At 41.3% G+C, this 16887-nt stretch overlaps 3 protein-coding genes across 3 annotated transcripts in view; all 3 read left to right on the top strand.

The window, feature by feature from the left end:
- Positions 1–162: 162 nt before the first annotated feature.
- On the top strand, positions 163–5200 carry LOC138590852 (ras-related protein Rab-15-like). The gene is made up of 7 exons (XM_069661253.1): positions 163–335; positions 2915–2975; positions 3060–3120; positions 3214–3291; positions 3468–3557; positions 4108–4173; positions 4291–5200. The coding sequence occupies exons 1-7, from the start codon at positions 212–214 to the stop codon at positions 4447–4449; spliced, it is 639 nt and encodes a 212-aa protein (XP_069517354.1). The 5' UTR covers positions 163–211; the 3' UTR covers positions 4450–5200.
- Positions 5201–5805: 605 nt separating this feature from the next.
- gpx2 (glutathione peroxidase 2) lies at positions 5806–7035 on the top strand. Its single transcript, XM_069661254.1, has 2 exons — positions 5806–6027; positions 6682–7035. Exons 1-2 carry the CDS (start codon positions 5806–5808, stop codon positions 7033–7035), a joined length of 576 nt encoding a protein of 191 aa, XP_069517355.1.
- A 3015-nt stretch (positions 7036–10050) lies between these two features.
- LOC138591112 (signal-induced proliferation-associated 1-like protein 1) overlaps positions 10051–16887 on the top strand; it is a 39259-nt gene continuing 32422 nt past the window's right edge. Inside the window, exon 1 of the mRNA XM_069661631.1 lies at positions 10051–10129. The gene's annotated coding sequence lies outside the window, so the exon portion shown is untranslated. The remainder of the gene's footprint in view (positions 10130–16887) is intronic.

Genomic DNA, 16887 nt, shown 5'->3' with positions numbered 1-16887 from the left:
TCTACATTTCAAGAAAAAGTGACTTAGGCAACCTGCTTGTTAAAATGATGAATGTTGTTTTGAGGTGTTGCTATTTTCCAATTTTCCTGTTTCAGTGTAGGAGTTTCCGAGGGGCTCTGAAAGCAGCATGCAGCAACAGTGCGCGTGAGAACATCACCGAACGCAACTACATGGGAGAGTCATGCTTTTCTCGATATTTTAGCTTTTTGTCATGGCTAAACAGTACGACGTGTTGGTCAGGCTGCTCATGCTCGGTGACTCGGGAGTTGGGAAGACTTGCATGTTGCGCAGGTTCACGGAAAGTGAATTTAACCCTACACATATCTCCACCATCGGTAAGCCATCAGACAAGTTTCCAGTGACGTTTCAAAAAGTTACATGTGTGTTTGCTTGTGGTTTTAGCGGATAGACGTCATTAATGATACTTTCTTCTGAATAAATGTCTAAGCTGCGACTTTTTTATTGAAGTTTCCGAACAATGTATCTTGTTTTTCCTTTTGTTCAAAGTGTAGAAGCAGGCCTATTTAGCTGGTAGGATTAGTGCAAAGTGACTCAGGTCATAACAGCCCTGAAACTAACTGAAAAACCTGTCGGTGCTAATAAAGATTAACTGTTAGTGTTAGACAGTTAGATATATATGTCTAATGTGATATATACTGTTAGATATATGTCCTAGTATTTAAAGTTGTTAACTGTGTCACAAAAACAATGGTAAGGAAGGTATACAGGAAAAACACGTTTTCTCTCTCACATTATTTGTTCACACATTATTTATTCTCTACCCTCAGAGACTTTGATATTTTATCCTTTGTTTACCCTAAAGTGAAACTTGTGGAGTGATCCGCACATTAGCGCTCCGTTTCTCTGCTGCCTCTTTTCCTGACAGTGTGACAGACTAATGACTTGGGAGGGAAATGGTGGGGCTGTTTGAATAAGCAAATGAGTAAATTATGTCTACATGAGCAAAGAAGATAATCAGCACACACTTCAATGGTAAGCTGTGTAGTTTCCAGTGATTGTAAAAGTAAGTGCTGCAGTGCAGAGTGGAGCTTTATTCAGGGTAGAAGCTTTTTGAGGTGAGGCTGCATTGCGGGGAGGCTTTATGGGATTAATCAAAGTTTTTTGACCAAGTACTCAGAACATTTAATCTCCTTGCAACTAGATCCACGATACTGTGATTATTAGAAAACTTTAGACTGCACTGGGGATGCACATTTCACATCTCTCTACAAGTCTCTAAGAAAAATCCAGCAGCATGAATAAGGAAATACTGTGATAACTTGATTTTAATGCGATTAAAAGGAGGTGTATTCTCTGATTCACTAGAAGCACTACATTCAAAAGCATAAGTTATAAAAGAAGTGCACATCCTGGTGTATTGTTAAGGAGCTGAAACTGTTGGTCGACTAACTGATTAGTCAGTGGAATTATTTTGATTACAGGCCCTCTATTAGCTCACTGTCACACCGTCATGGTTTGCTGGAACACTTGAGCGTTACAGAGCCATTGTTAATGTTATTGTATTTGTGTTCTATGTTATAGTAATTGAAAATAATGTATCACATATAGTATAGTATAACATCTTTTATGATAAATAACTTTTAAAACAACTAGAATATTTCTGTGTAATCATTTTAAACATTGATGTTTACAGTATAGCAGGAAGAATAGAAATGATGGCATCACAGTCACCGCTTACTGGAACACTTAAAGGGAGCAGAGCCATTGTTAATGTTATTAGCACATGTGCTTTTTCCACTATGGCCATTTAAAATCTGTGGAAAAATAATCAGTACATTAATCATTGAAAAAAACATACTGCATATTGTACACTTACACTATTTCAGGATAAATTAACAATATAACTAGAATACTACAGTATCAACATTTTAAGTATCTGATATTTACACTATATAGCTATATGTTATTATCAATTTTTTCCACTGACAATTTTAAATCTCTTTGAAAATATTGTGTACACTTATCAAGATTGAAGACAATATACCACACAATGTATACTTTTTAGAAGTTTAATATCAGATGCTTAAAATGTTTGTACTGTAATGTCGTTAAGTACTGCGCACAGTGGATTCATGTTCTCTAAATAAGAGAGTACAACCTCGGTACGGTCTAGACCTGCTCTTTTAGTAAAGTGTTTTGAGATCATTCTGGTTATGATTTGGCGCTAGCCCATATAAATAAAAATTGATTGATTGACAAGTAATTAAAAAACACTACAGCAATTGAAAAAACAGTACTACATTTAAAAACATGAGAGACAAATGAATGACTCAGTGTCACACGGTCACCCCTTACTGGAACACTTACAGGGAACAGAGCCAGTGTTCACGCTGTTAGCACACATCCACAATAATTTTAAATCTCTAGGAAAATAATTGGCAGGTTAAGCATTGAATCAGAATCAGAATCGGGGTTTATTGCAAAGTAGGTTTACACATAGGGCCTACAAGGAAATTGTCAAGCATCTGATATATACAAAAAAAGTAAATAGAATATTGAAAATAAATTAGTCTTTTTTTTTGGTGGATGTTTATAGAGGGTATACAGCATATTGTTTTTGCCTAAATAGAAACCAATGAAGGGATCTCAAGTGATACATTCCTGTTTTTGGCAGCCCAGTAAGCTCTCTTGTCCTAGCAACTTGCAGGAACAAAACACAGGAAACACAGTGATTTAAAAGTTAACACTCTGCAACGAGTGAGATCTGTTCATTAGGGAGAACAGCATCTCTGAGTAACACTTATTAAAAAGCCCATGTAAGATGTTACAAAGCAAGATTTTTCACCACTTTGTCACAGTTGCCGTTATTTATCTAGTTGGACTTTGTGTTTATGAAGTTGTTTTCAGTGTTTGTGCTGCTTTCTGTGAATTAGCTTTCTTTTTTTTTTGGCAGGAGTTGATTTTAAAATGAAAACACTAGAAATAGATGGAGTCAAGGTGCGAGTACAGATATGGTAAGTTAATTGATTTTATATTACATTTAAGGCATGCTGATGTGCACATAATTGAGTGATGTATTTTCTATTTCTTCTGTGCAGGGACACAGCTGGTCAGGAGCGTTATAAGACCATTACCAAGCAGTACTACAGGCGGGCACAGGTGATCCCTCCATATGTGTAATCACAGGAGTCCAGTTAGCTTCATGGCTCATTGTAATATTCACTCTTTAATTGCTCTTTCTTTCTTGTGCAGGGAATCATCTTCGTATACGACATCACAAACAGACTGTCCTTTCAGCACCTGGCGATGTGGGCCGGTGATGTGGATGAGGTAAGAGCTCTCTCGATTCCCTTCCTTTCGCTTGTTGCCCTTCAAAGTGACCCTGTACTTTTATTACCTCTCACTGCACTGTTTGGGCCTGCTGCACACCCAGCTGTGTGGTATGAGTGACAAGATGATGAAGTCCCTCATTCTGTGCTGTCTGTCTTTTTGTTGTTGTTTTGCAGTTCGCTCCAGACAGGGTGCAGAGGATTTTGGTAGGAAACAAGTCTGATGATGAGCCCAGTAGGGAGGTGACGAAGGACCAAGGAAGCAAGGTATGATTGAACTTTATTTTGGAGGTATTATTAATATTTTTATTGTCTTTTTTACAAAGGGTTTTATTTATAGGGAAATCTGAAGTCCAAAAGTTAACAAATTTGTTGTTCCCAGTGTTTTGCTGTATATCCGCTGATACAAAATGTCCAGGTTTAGCTCAAATGCTAACCCTTAATGCTAAGCAGATGTACAGATATACAGTTTTGTGTTTAAGTTTGTCAAGTTTTAAACAAACTAAGGTACCAAAAAGGCGCTTTTTATTTCAACTTTCATAAATACTTTCTTTGCTCACATGGACTGTGCAACTTTTGATGGGTTGAGTGGGTTAATGTTTCATTAAAAACGACTATCAACCTCTTTTACTGAAAGGTTCTTACTGTTAATAGTGCCAGCCATCTCCTATTGCTGAATATAGTGTTTACATGGGAGAGAATGAAGTTCTCAGTATGGATAGATGACTATAGTGTCGGCTTTTGTGTTATTGAACTTGATCAACAGGTCTCAGTTATGTGTTGATTTACTTGTGGTGAAAACTGACTGATCTTGCAGCTAGCAGAAACCTATGGGATGGACTTCTTTGAGACCAGTGCTTCCACCAGCACTAACATCAGTGAGGTAAGGACAACAGGATGCACCTCAAAATAAACTCAAAAAGTCAACATGACGGGAAACTCCCTGCTACATTTTAATGTATCATCTGTCATTTGTTTATCCTCTTCCTTCTTCCTTCAGTCCTTCACACGGGCGACAGAACTGGTGCTGCAGGCTCACATGAGAGACGTGGACGACTTGTTGGGATCTCTGGATGACTACCTGGAGAGGGCCGCTCTGGAAGCAGAGAAAGGAAATGAAGACAGGGACGACAACGCTCGGAAGACCTGCGCCTGTTAGGAAGAGAGCCGTGGCTCATACTAAAGACAGTTTTCCCCACTGTGAATTTCTCAGCCCTCCTCCAACTTCCTTATAGATACCATGACATGTTGGCTGGGGAAGGTGCTCGACTGGTTTCACTTATTGTGAGTTGATGGGGGTAAATGCAGTTTTCAGCAGCAACCAGCAGAGGGCAGTTTTATTGCTTGGTCACAGAACCATGTCCAAGATTGAACAGTGTATCTGCAGTGCAATACATTAGCTCTTTACCCTTTTACCTCTGCAAAATCAATGCTCTTATTATTTTTCTTTGGTGAAATGCACTTAAATCTATCAATCTGTTCACTATTTTCCACAACCTCTACTATTTTGTTACATTTTAAAATAGGCAAAACATGTACAATGTGATTGTTTACATGCAGACCCATTTGAAAACACAGCTTATGAAGCTGAATAGAGATATATGTCACAACAAGGAAGCCTCAGGATGGAGTTAAATTATTTACAGCTCGAAACTCAAACCAAGCACGGGTGGATTCATTTACACAATGGCCTTATTCCCTCAAGGGAGACAGTGCTGCGCTTTGTTCAGTGACCTTTCAGTACATGTTTATTTACCATCCTGAATGTATATGTACAGTTTTTTATGACTATGACTGGCAGTGCTTACTGTATGTTATACAATCAGGCAGTGTTACTGCTGCTTATGATACTATTTCAGGGTCTGTGGAGGTGCCATAGGTGTGTCATTTTAATGTAATGTTTGAAACTCAAGGATGTTTAAATCAAGCCATGAATAAGTTAATAAATTGAAATTATTGTATTTAAAATCTAAAATTGGATGTCTGAGCCTTGCTGAGTCACTGAATTTGAGTGAGGTGAGGTCCACGGAGAGTTCAAACAGGAGGTTCATTCATTTTTCATCACCTGCTGTGACAGACATGTTAAATTTTCAATGACTGAGAAATCGGATACACGTCAAAGAGGTACCATAAAGACATCATACACGCTGTTTTCTTCAATCAACATTATTTGGAATGTTCATATTCAGGATAATAATCCGACTATTAAAGAATTGTAATAATAAACAGCATTTTGATTCAAAGAAGATATTTTAGAATTTAAACACTTTTCAAAGTTTATAAAGACCAGCCCAAACACACCTCAATGTCAATCAAACAATAACTTCCTCATGTTCTTCTGTGGTTTTACCAATCATCCAAAACGTGTAAAGAGTATCTCATGTCAGGTGTAGATCAGTTTCTTGCACAGCCATTCGACACCCATGAAAGGCAGCCGAGTCACATGACCAAGCCGTTGGATACATTCACATGTTGAAATCCCGTACCTCTCCAGTGTGGAAGCACAGGAGTCGAGATGACGTTCATCGCCAAGACCTTTTACGACCTGAGGGCCACATCTGTGGAGGGAGACTCGGTGGATTTCAATGTGTTCAGGGGCCGGGTCGTCCTGATAGAGAATGTGGCCTCCCTCTGAGGCACGACCACCCGGGACTACAGCGAGCTCAACCTGCTTCAGAGCAAGTACCCTCATCGGCTGGTGGTCCTGGGTTTCCCCTGTAACCAGTTTGGATATCAGGTGAGTTGTGTTGTTTCAAAAAATTACTCTACATGCTGATGATGTTTTATTATACATGTCACACTTGCAGATCCAGTTCTGTTGATATACAAAACTTTTACCAATTTAGCATTTCCTTTGGATATAAAATACTTTAAAGGGGGGTATTATGCTGTTTCACATTTCAAGACATATATATAATGTTACAATGTTGGATTTTTTTCTAGACGCTCCACTTTGTGACGTCACAAAGGCCAATCAGCAGGAAGTGGGCTTGTAGGGGCGGGGTTTCTTAAAGGGACAGAGCTGACTGAGTCGTTTCAGGCAACCAAATATTCAAAGCCAACTCTAATTCATTACATGTTCCTTTCTAAACAGGATCTTGAGCTTCCACTTCTGAAATTGAACCTTCTGCCATGTTTGCTTATCTGATGAGAATGACTCCCTTTGTTTGCACCCATAAACTAATTGAAAAATGAGCTTGATTGCATTGTGTGTAAACTGTAGCTGCTAATTTAGCTGTCATACTGAATTATATTTAGGCATCTGCCTGACGCTCCTAAACAGGGTGATTTTGTTTGCTGCAGTGTAATCAGCTTAATTCCTGTTATCACCTAAATTAAAGCAGACTGTGGAGTCTGACATAAAATGAAAATGAGTGCTTCTGTTTTGCAGGAGAACTGCTCCAATAGCGAGATCCTGAATTCCCTGCAGCATGTGCGTCCAGGCGGTGGCTTTCAGCCCAACTTCACCATCTTCGAGAAGTGCATCGTCAACGGCACAAACACACATCCAGTGTTCGCCTATCTCAAAGACAAGCTCCCCTATCCCGATGACGACCCTATCTCCCTCATGCAGGACCCAAAGTTTCTAGTTTGGAGTCCCATCAGTCGGACGGATGTCTCCTGGAACTTCGAGAAGTTCCTCATCGGGCCGGAGGGCGAGCCTTTTAAGAGATACAGCAAAAAGTTCCCCACCATTGACATCGAGCCTGACATTCAAAGACTGCTGAGATTAACCAAAACCTAAGAATAACCTCCACCTCTGTAACGACTCCTCATCCATCACGGTGTAAGCTGATATGCTGTCCTCCACACTTTTTAGCCTTAATATATGAGGGTGATATTCTGAAAAGCTGAGGAATATTATCTGAGGTCTTATAAGTGCTTAAGAGTTGTAGAGGAATTAATTCAATATATCTGAAAGGGATTTTACAGTGTAATCAAAAGTTTAAATGTGGTTGTACGTCATAGAATTTCCACTTCTTGTAGGGTATTTCCTTTTGCATGTCCTCCTGCTTCCTGTCATATGCTCGCCTGGCCAGCAGATGGTGCTGCTGACCTGATGAAACAAACTTCTCTTGCGCTTTTATGAATTAACATTCACCACACACACACTCACAAAATGTTTGCACAGGAATAAAACCCTAAAACCCAACATGTTCTCTCACTGTGTGTGTTTTTTAATTAGACCATATTCACAGTGAGACACCTGCTGTCAAGATGAACGCCTCCTCTGCAGGGCTGACAAAAATAGATGTTATGTCTGAAACAGCTCTGTGTGGGCATACTAATGCTGTTTGCAATACACTTAGAAGGATGTGGAATTATGATGCATGTTATCACCGCACACTAAAACACTAACTTAAATAACCCATAAGCCTTTGCTCTGCATTATGCATCCTCCAGCCTGCTGACTCGCTCTGTATTTGTTGATATTTTCTACATCTCCATGTAAGATTTGCTGATACCAGTAGCCTAATGAAACTGCAGGAATGCTTTACTACCACAGCGACACCTTAGGACACGCTCTGAATCATGCATTTAGGTAAGCATTGACCTTTCTGCTGTGTAATGAGCTCTTATCCTGCTTTAATTTCCTCTGCATTGTTTGCAGGGTCTGCAGATTAGCAGTGGATTTCAGCACATCCGCTCACATCCACATCAGCTGATGATGTCAGAGCCACAGGATACACAGACCAGGCAGTGGCCTAATGCTGCAGGGACAAACACTCTGCCACCTGACACTGTGTTATTTCTGTTTGATAGCCTGACTCGTGTCTTTGCATATCACATTTGTACATTTGTGTTGTTGTGACACATGAGGGGATTTGATTGATATATTTCCCATGGGAGAACCGGTCCGTGGTTGACAGGCAGGTAAGTAATGCTGTCTATTAGAGGCAGCAAATATTGGATGAGGAATACCAGGAGCCTCTCCTCCACCCTCTACACTGCTCCACCCCCCCTACACACACACACAGCTTGCAGAAAAATACCACCAAAGATTGTTTATGTTTGAGCAATGAGTCACTCAATTCAATTCTGGGAAATAATGCAAGGCTATAATCAAAATAATAAGATGAACCACTTTTACTTCAGTATGAAAAATAACCCTGCACGTTGCAGAACATTCCCTTCTCAATAGAAACATGATTCTGCATAATCTTTCAACACTTGCTTGAAGCAGGAACACTATGAAACACAAGGACTCTCTTTGAAGGAGTCAAACTTATATGACCACATTTTTGTTGTTGTTGTTGTTTTGTTGTTTGAGTTGCTGCTTTTCTTCCTGTGTTTTCCATCTTGTTTCAGGGTGCCATATGAGTGTGTGTGACTGGTGGGTTACTAGGTTGAAGAAGTCAACATCCTGGGCCTGATTTGGTGCCCCGTTATACAGGTTTTTGGACTGATTTTAATGTGGATGGGAGGATGAGAGGAAATCCTTGTGTACCCCTTAACAAGGCTAGAAAACATTGTCCATATGTCAACAATTATTCAGGCATCGTCTTTAAAGTCGTCTTTAAATCTAAGGTCTTTTCTAGTTGGAGTACTTGCTTGTCTTACTGAGGGGTATTATTCACTCTTTTAGACCTATAACCTCACATGAGCTTGTAAAACTTTCAAATAATTATTGTGGTTCAGGTATTATTTTCCAACAGTAGGTATTCTTAAATTTGATATTTCCTCTTTCCAAATAAGAAAAAACAGAACCAGTTTCTTTTGTAGTAATCAATCAACAGTCCCAAATGTTTGGAGGGGTTTAAGTTTCCTTTGCTTTATTGATTGTCTTGTGTTCTCTCCAATTACTTTCCAGTCGGAGTAGGCCTAATGTTCATGACAGCAAACTATGTAGTTGAGGTTCACAACTGGGATACTAGGGATACTACTATAGCCTACTTGATTATTTGAGTGGATGTGAGCAAGAGTTGTGGACAGTATACTCATTTGCAAAGCTATGACATCATCTGACAAATGATTTTTAAAGAAACAACCTCTTGTGGACATAGACCAAAGGGATGATCTGCCCGCCAAACATCTAAACACGGGTTTTAGCCTGCTATTGAAATGTCCTCCAGTGCAGGGCGAACACTAAAATAGCAATTAATAGTTTTAAAGAAGGTTTTACCCTTATCATTTCTGTTTTATGATTAGTGCTCTTTCAGAACATACATTGTGTCTCAAAGCCACACTGCTGCTTACTTTCAGAAGCTCTGAGGAAATAAGATTGACCTTGTTAATGCACTCTCAGACTTATGTAACTGTAGCAAATAAGAGAGTTTCAAACAGCCTGAATGTTTTCTCAATATAGGCACATTTCCATCTTTTACAGTAGGTCAAAGGTTAATAGTTTTTCATAATCAATGGGTCCTGCACGTGAGCTTTTGTTAATGGCTACGTTTAGACAAAAATAAACAAAACAGAAACAGGCTAAACTCAGTGAATTTTGACTAAAGTGAAACACATAGAAAACTGGTGAAAACTAAATGGTTTTAGCTGTGTCATATTAGCTTGCTTAGTACAACTTGTGTTTTTAACGCAGAGTGAGAGCTCTTCGTTTCCCCTCCAATCAGTCTACCCACTACAGGTGAGCGCTGTTGCCACGGAAACGTTTGCTTTCCCCACGTTTTAGCCTTTCTCTCGCGAGACTCTGGGGGCAGAGGGAAAGAGAGAGAGGGAGAGAGCAAGAGAGGGGAGTCTGCTTGAATGATCTCATCCCTCCAGCAGCTGCATAGCGCAGCGAGGCAAACACGTAACTTTCTATCAAACTTCCAAGTTGCCTTTCGGAGGAAGACACCGGGACATTTTCGGTTTGAACCAGAGCGGGCACGTTTCCTGCGAAGGTAAGGAAAAGGCGCGGCGCAGTTTGTGTTTCGGAGTTAGCTATTTGACCTGAGTTGAAACAAAAGGAGGAAAACCCGCTTCGTATTGTGTGACATGTAAAAGCTTGAGGCAGAAAGGAGAGAAGGTGAGTGGGGAACGTGGTGGTCGTCCTGTGCGGGGTGTAGCTCGAGGTACAAGGTGCCTGAACACAACATCTGTCTGCTGTCTTTGGACAAAGCACATCTTTGTGCTGTGTGAAGGTGCATGGTGGAGTCAGTGCGCAATGAGTGCCACTGTTTTTTAACTAATGGGGTTAGACGAGAAAACGTCTCTACCCGACATTCAATGGGGCTGTCAAAATGTATGTAACCGCTGCGTCGTTGTAGCTTTATGTCAAGGGCATTGTTCCCAGCACTGCTTTAGATGGACGATTCACAGGTGGTATCATGAACACAACCTTACTACGTGTAACTTAACGTGGATGTCACCTTGTGTAACCATCGATAATTAATGCTTTTTCTGTAGGCAGAGGTATAGCCTGCCACACAGGGGGACACACCACAGACAGGTGATTTCCTCTTGCCACATCTGTCTGGCCATGAGAGCTGTGGTTGTTCACAGCATGCCTGGTTCATCATCGTTTTGAAGAGATTAGACCAAGCTGATTGCATGTGTACAACCTAATCAATATGCCATGTTAAATGTTATATTTACATCAGGGTGTCTACTAGTCATGGCTTCCCTATGATATATCCATCCTAATAGCCAATCAGACCCTGCTGATTTATATGGCTGTTGGAGACTGTTTTGGACTGTGGATCAAACCAGTGGTGGCATTATGATAGAATAAGATCTGACTAAGCCGGGACACAATGCAAACAGAGATTTGTTTAGACAGCCAGGAACAGCCAGGAAACAGTGCCAACCTGTTCAAAGTTCAAACATATGCAGCACTGAGTCCTAAAGTGGCATATTTACATAATATCAACTGTAACAAACCGGGGCTCCCTTAGCTCGTAGCGCCTGCTCCAGTTGCAGGGCTTGTTGGGAGAACTTGGCATGAGTCAGGTGAATTAAAAGGAAGCTTTGGAGTCGGCTTTGGGCAAGGATCAAGGATTTTTAGCATTCTTGATAGGCTTAGCTGACCTGGCATGACTGATCATAGAGCCGCTGCCATTTTTTTAAATTTTTTTTTTTTAACAAGTGAGCCTAATCTCAGCTTTGTCTCTAAATCATAGCTATTACTCACACTGGACTGCGTCTTGTTTTGTCTGATTGGATTTCTTCTAGAGTTAATCTAATGCAAATGCAGCAGGTTTATATCACCATTTGGGGAAGCATGGATTCTCTGTTGTAATCTGCCACAACGGGCTGACAAGTCTGTGCTGACAAAAATACCATTCAAGGTTAAGATAAGACCTCTCATTTGGGAAGATACTTTGAAGCTGTACAAGCGTGACACCCATTTGTTTGACAAGTAAAACTCCATGCAACTTTAACAATGATTCTCCCGTCTTCTTCTCACATTTCTCATCAGCGTAAATAATCCTCCCCCTGCTTTATTACCAAAGGACAGTGTTTCTATTTCCACCGCTTTGCATCATCTCACACAACAATAACAATTGTTATTGTGCTTCATTTGTCGTAGTCTTTCTAAGGTGCCCACACATTCACACAGGGACGCTTCCTGTTGCTAAGTTGAGCTTATGTTTCTATTGTTTTTTTTTTTGTGAGTTGGCTCGTAGGGAATAGCCGGAGCAGAGATAAAAGACAACAACAAGAGCGGCATTGTGCTGCTTTATAATTTGCCACACTGGAATGTGTCTGCTGTAATTATGCTCAGTGGCCATTATTAAACACTTAAAGTAACTATTTACATGTCTAATGAATAATACGATTTATTGAGCTGCAAAGTGAATCAGTCTTGAAGCTTTAATGTTCTCAAACCACGCGTTTTTCACAGGTTTGTGCTTCTTTTTTGTTAAAGTTTTATAGCATAATTCCTCAAATCTCTTCTTCTCACTTTTTGGGAATGTACAGCAACACCTAATTGGCTTCTGTTAAGCCTGCGCCCCTTCCATATACAACTTCCTGTCCCTGATGACGGACTATACGAGAATCTAAACAGACCTTGAGATATGTCCCTGGATGATCTGGTGCACTAACATGCCCAATGTCCGCTACATGGCCCAATTTCTTCATGCTTGTTAGTCTACCACAGACACAACATGAGTCATGTGTTCATGAGGTTTGACACAACCTTCAGTAAGTGCTTGAAATACTAAAAGAGGAAGCTCCATCAGTTTTATTATGAGTGGTGTGTCTGACCAGCATTAGTCAGCTCACAGTCAGAAGTCAAATGACTTGATGATAATTTGCCCGCCGGTGTTTTTTTCCGTGCAACTGTCTTTTTCTTTTTTTTTAATTCGCCGGTGACTGACGGGGTCGATGAGTTTGACTGTAATGAGGTGTGAATACTGCTCTGCGTTTCCTGCTTGCTAAACTGTTGGAATGCTCTCTTCTTTGTCCGGATCGGACGGGCCGCCGTATACCGGCCAATGGAGGAAAAGCAGAGGGCTCGGAAGCTACAATGGTGGTGATGTAATCCCTTTTCAGTGCACTGTCACCGAGTAAATGCCTGCAGACAAAGGAAAATTCCCCTCCTGTTCACCCCACCTGCCACAAAGTTTGGGGAATTTTGACCTTGTAATTCCGACACTGTAATTATCCAGGCGGGAGATTCTTTAGGGCACAGAGATGGTTTAAGAGGTGCAAAGTGCTTTTACCTCTGATCTGGACCGTACCTGGCTGACAGTTGGGTCTAAGTGTTCGCACATGCTTGTGAACTAAAGCAACATCTCTGTGACTGGTTTCAGTCAACTATTCCTCCAACTTTTGAACTCTCAACCAAAAGCCACAGTCATGCAGGGATCAGAAACTGCGTAATTCCCCTTCTCTGCTCCAATCAAACCTCATACAAGCACAAAAATAGTTCAACACGGCGCAGACGTTGTACGACACTGAAAAAAAAAATCAAAACAGTTTGAAATACAACCACTTTAGTAAAAAAGAAGTTTCCATAATGAAATATGGGATTGTGCTGATGATGTGTTGCTGCAGGCTATCTCCGCTGCCACACGCTCGTGACGTGCTCGGCATTGTCTCGACATGTCTGCCAGTTGCTACACTGTCTCTCTGTTTGGCCTGCTTACGCTCCCTGGAACGGATTACAGAACTCTCCGCTCGGAGAAGAATCAAAACATCAAGCGGAGCTGCAGGCCCCGTGCCCCATGCCGAGCCTGTGTGGGCAGCGGTGGAAAATAATTCCACATACAAAACGCACAGAGGTTTGTGCTGTTGTCCCTCCTGTGGACAGAAATCTGAGAAGCAGGCAGGAATGCGTGAGGGCTTGGTCATGGCTGAGCTCAAAACAGATCTCGATGCATAGACAGGTCTGTTCAGCCAGTCCTCATTCCTGTTCATGCTTACAACTGTTTTTGTTACTTTCAGCAGCTTTTTTTTATTTATACATGAAATGTGGAGTAAAAGAGGAATGCAGGCAAAACAAAACACTGCGTGAGGTTTGCTCCTGCACATTCCCCGAAATACTAAAAGCATTCTCACTGTAGTCTGCGTTGCGCTTCGTTTCCTGTACTGAAAGTCAAAAATTCCTTCCTTATATTGCTCCTAAATTCCACATCCCTTGCTTTGGGACCAGGGAATCCATTTCCATCCTGCGAGTTCCTGCTTTGCTCTGAATAAAGCGGAGAAGGAAGAATGAGTCCACTGTGAACTAAAAGCTTCCTTTGCTGGATTCAGATGACTCTTTAAACAAATAGAAGTTAAAGATAGACTGATCGAGATGTGTAGGAAATGTCCCCGTCACTTTTAATGCAGTATGACCATGGAGCTCATTATTAGACCTTCATCCTTTAGAAATAACTCAACATACACAGTACTTTCTCTGATGAATTAAGCCATAGTCTTTTTTTCCCACATGTTGCTCCAGGTGCAAGGGGCAGATAGGGTCGGATAATAACAAACATGGCTGCTTTCCCAGCCTTTCCTCTCTCTCTGCCTGTTTCCTGTAGGTTTCATTGATGTGTTCCTGGATACTTGGCCTACAGTGCCGCTACACAAGAAACACATTTGAAACTGAAAGCTGACATGTAAATATAGAGATGGCCATGGGCCTGTGTATAAAGCCTGTGTACAATACATCCAGGTACAGGGATAGACACTGGGGGTGGGACAAAATATCAATGCGGCACAATAGGGCTGGGTATCGGTAAGGATTTCTTCACACAGCAGTCAACACAATTTTAACAATTTTATGAATTAGACAGCTGATGAACTTCAGATTTTTAGTCTGTACATCTGGCTCATGGTTTTGATTAAACGAACTGGGGTTCAACTTGCGCGAGATTTGGCCATGAGATCTCATAGCACGAAGAACAAAGCCACACAAGAATTGTATGGAAAGACATGCTGTATAACAACATGCCGAAAATACACTCGCGGCTTTGACCGACGCTAACAGAGAGTAACATACACATAAGTGCAAAACTAACTTACATATTGATGGACGCACACAATAAAAAGAGTCTGTCCGCGATCACTGATGTCTCTGTAGTAGGGGCAGTAAACAAGTCTCGGGGGTGGGTGCGGGGGGTGGTGGGGATTTACATATTTTTACAGATTGATCTCTGGATTTATGAATCGATATTGGGTCATTCAAATGAGAATCGATTCGAATCGGAAAAGTCGATTATTTTAAACCCAGCTCTATGGCACAATATAGTCGTCCTGACTTGTGCAATATAATTATCCATAGGCTGGCATCTAATATCAGTACTTTAATTTACAAATATACTGTGCTCTAAAAAAATGTCCCTGCGATTTTGACTCACTACTTCATGATTCCTCGCGTCAGCTCTAATGACATGAATGTGAAAGGAAATGAATTGGCAGAAGAAGTGAATCAGATATTGTGATGTATCATTATTAAGGCTGTGACAGTACTGAACTTTTCTATCTGCGGTGAAACACTAACCCCCCTGGTGGTTTGGCTGTTAAGTGCCGCCTCAGCCCCTGGGACGAATGGACAGTGAGTTTACCTCGTCCCTTTATTGGCTTCATGCGTCCAGAGACTCTGGACGCGTACCTAGGTACATCACTGGGTCTATATTTAAGAATAAAAAGGCGGTGATGACGGTCACTGGGTCCACCCCATAGTTATCGTCACATAACCCTAGTCACAGCCCTAATCATTATATGATTGTCTTGCAATCAATTATCGCAGATTATTGTATCGTTATATTATCATTATTGTAAGCCACGTATCGTATTGTGAGGTACCCTGCGATTCCCACCCCTAACAGACACCAACACTGCCACCAAGCCCCTATGTTGGGTTACCAAAGTACATTCTTGTGAGCAAATTTAAGCTAACCACATCAACATAGCCATAAATTAAGACATAAGACATTAACGCATTTAGAATGAAAACTCAAGTTCTTGTTTTTTGCCTATATTTAGGAATGATTATGGAGAAGATGGTGTAAAGTCAATTAATTTCTACAGTCTGAAGCCACGTTAGGTCAAAGTGTAAGGAACGGGTCGGCTTTAAGAGCGCGTCTGCTTCACCTGATCCAACTCTTTAAGCAGTTCAAGAGGCAAAACATCTGCTTTCACTAACGCTAGCAAGAAGGAATCAGGATGTTGATGTTGTGTTGGTGAAGGCTGGCAATACGGGGATTCAACTTGGTGGCCACAGGGGACCACCTACATGTAATGTTTGGTGGCCACAGGTTATTGGGCCATGGTTACATTTGATTTAAGAAGCTCTTGCACGACACCACATTTTAACCATATACTCACTGCTTTCTCCAGTGTCAGTGTATGTTGTAGTGCTTCTGTGCATCTCTCTGCAGAACTGACTGTATGCTTACTTCAGCTGTTTAGTTTATCATTACAGTTGGTGCTGCAGAGCTGGTAAGGTGTATTGCTCTGCTTGTGTTTACATGGTGCTCATACTTGCCTTGTGTGCAGATTAGGACAAAGTCTACCAGAACATGAAAACCTGCACCTGTTTACTTCCTGGTTCGCTGTTGTGTCCTGGAAGTTAATTGGACCTAATTTCACAGACACTAGAAACCTAATTCAGGTGTTAAATGTCCCAAAGCTTGTGAAGCAAACACTCATGTGCTCATATGCTAATGTAGGTCTCACACAGCGAGAGCTCCAGTCAAAACGTGCATGTTTTCCTCCTCTGTGACTTGTGGGGATGCAACGTCCTGATTAATGCCAGCCGGGGGGGGGGATAAGGGGGATGCAGGGTGGGGTGGAAGGGGGTGTTAATTGCTGTCAGCTTCACTCTGTATCCATGAACCAAGACTAAAACAGAGCAATAATTTGGACGGCTGTCTGATAAACAAAGCTCATGTTTATTTCCTCGCCTTTTGCTGTCATGTATTTTGAAATCAGCTGTGTTTAATAGAAATTAAAAACACTGCACCCTGCTACAAATGGATGTTGCTTGCATGTAACTGCAGCATGATAAACCACGGTAGCAGAGCTGGCTGGGGTGTCCCAATGATTGCAGTGCAGCACAGGCCAGCAGCAGCACCCTGTGCAGGTTTGCACTGTGATTCTCTGGCACAGACTGTGATTTAGCAAGGCACCCCTGTTATGCAACACTAGCTGGCTTATCGCAGTCCAAATGACTCTGTATGAATTGATTAACTCTGCGGCCTGACTGTTTATAATTGGAATGGAA

Source organism: Semicossyphus pulcher, unplaced genomic scaffold (assembly GCF_022749685.1).
Source record: "Semicossyphus pulcher isolate SPU_LCO1_2020_fin unplaced genomic scaffold, fSemPul1.0.p SCAF_14, whole genome shotgun sequence".
Lineage (NCBI taxonomy): Eukaryota > Metazoa > Chordata > Actinopteri > Labriformes > Labridae > Semicossyphus > Semicossyphus pulcher.
The sequence above is the reverse complement of the archived record's forward strand: the minus strand, read 5'-3'. Positions and strand labels throughout refer to the sequence as shown.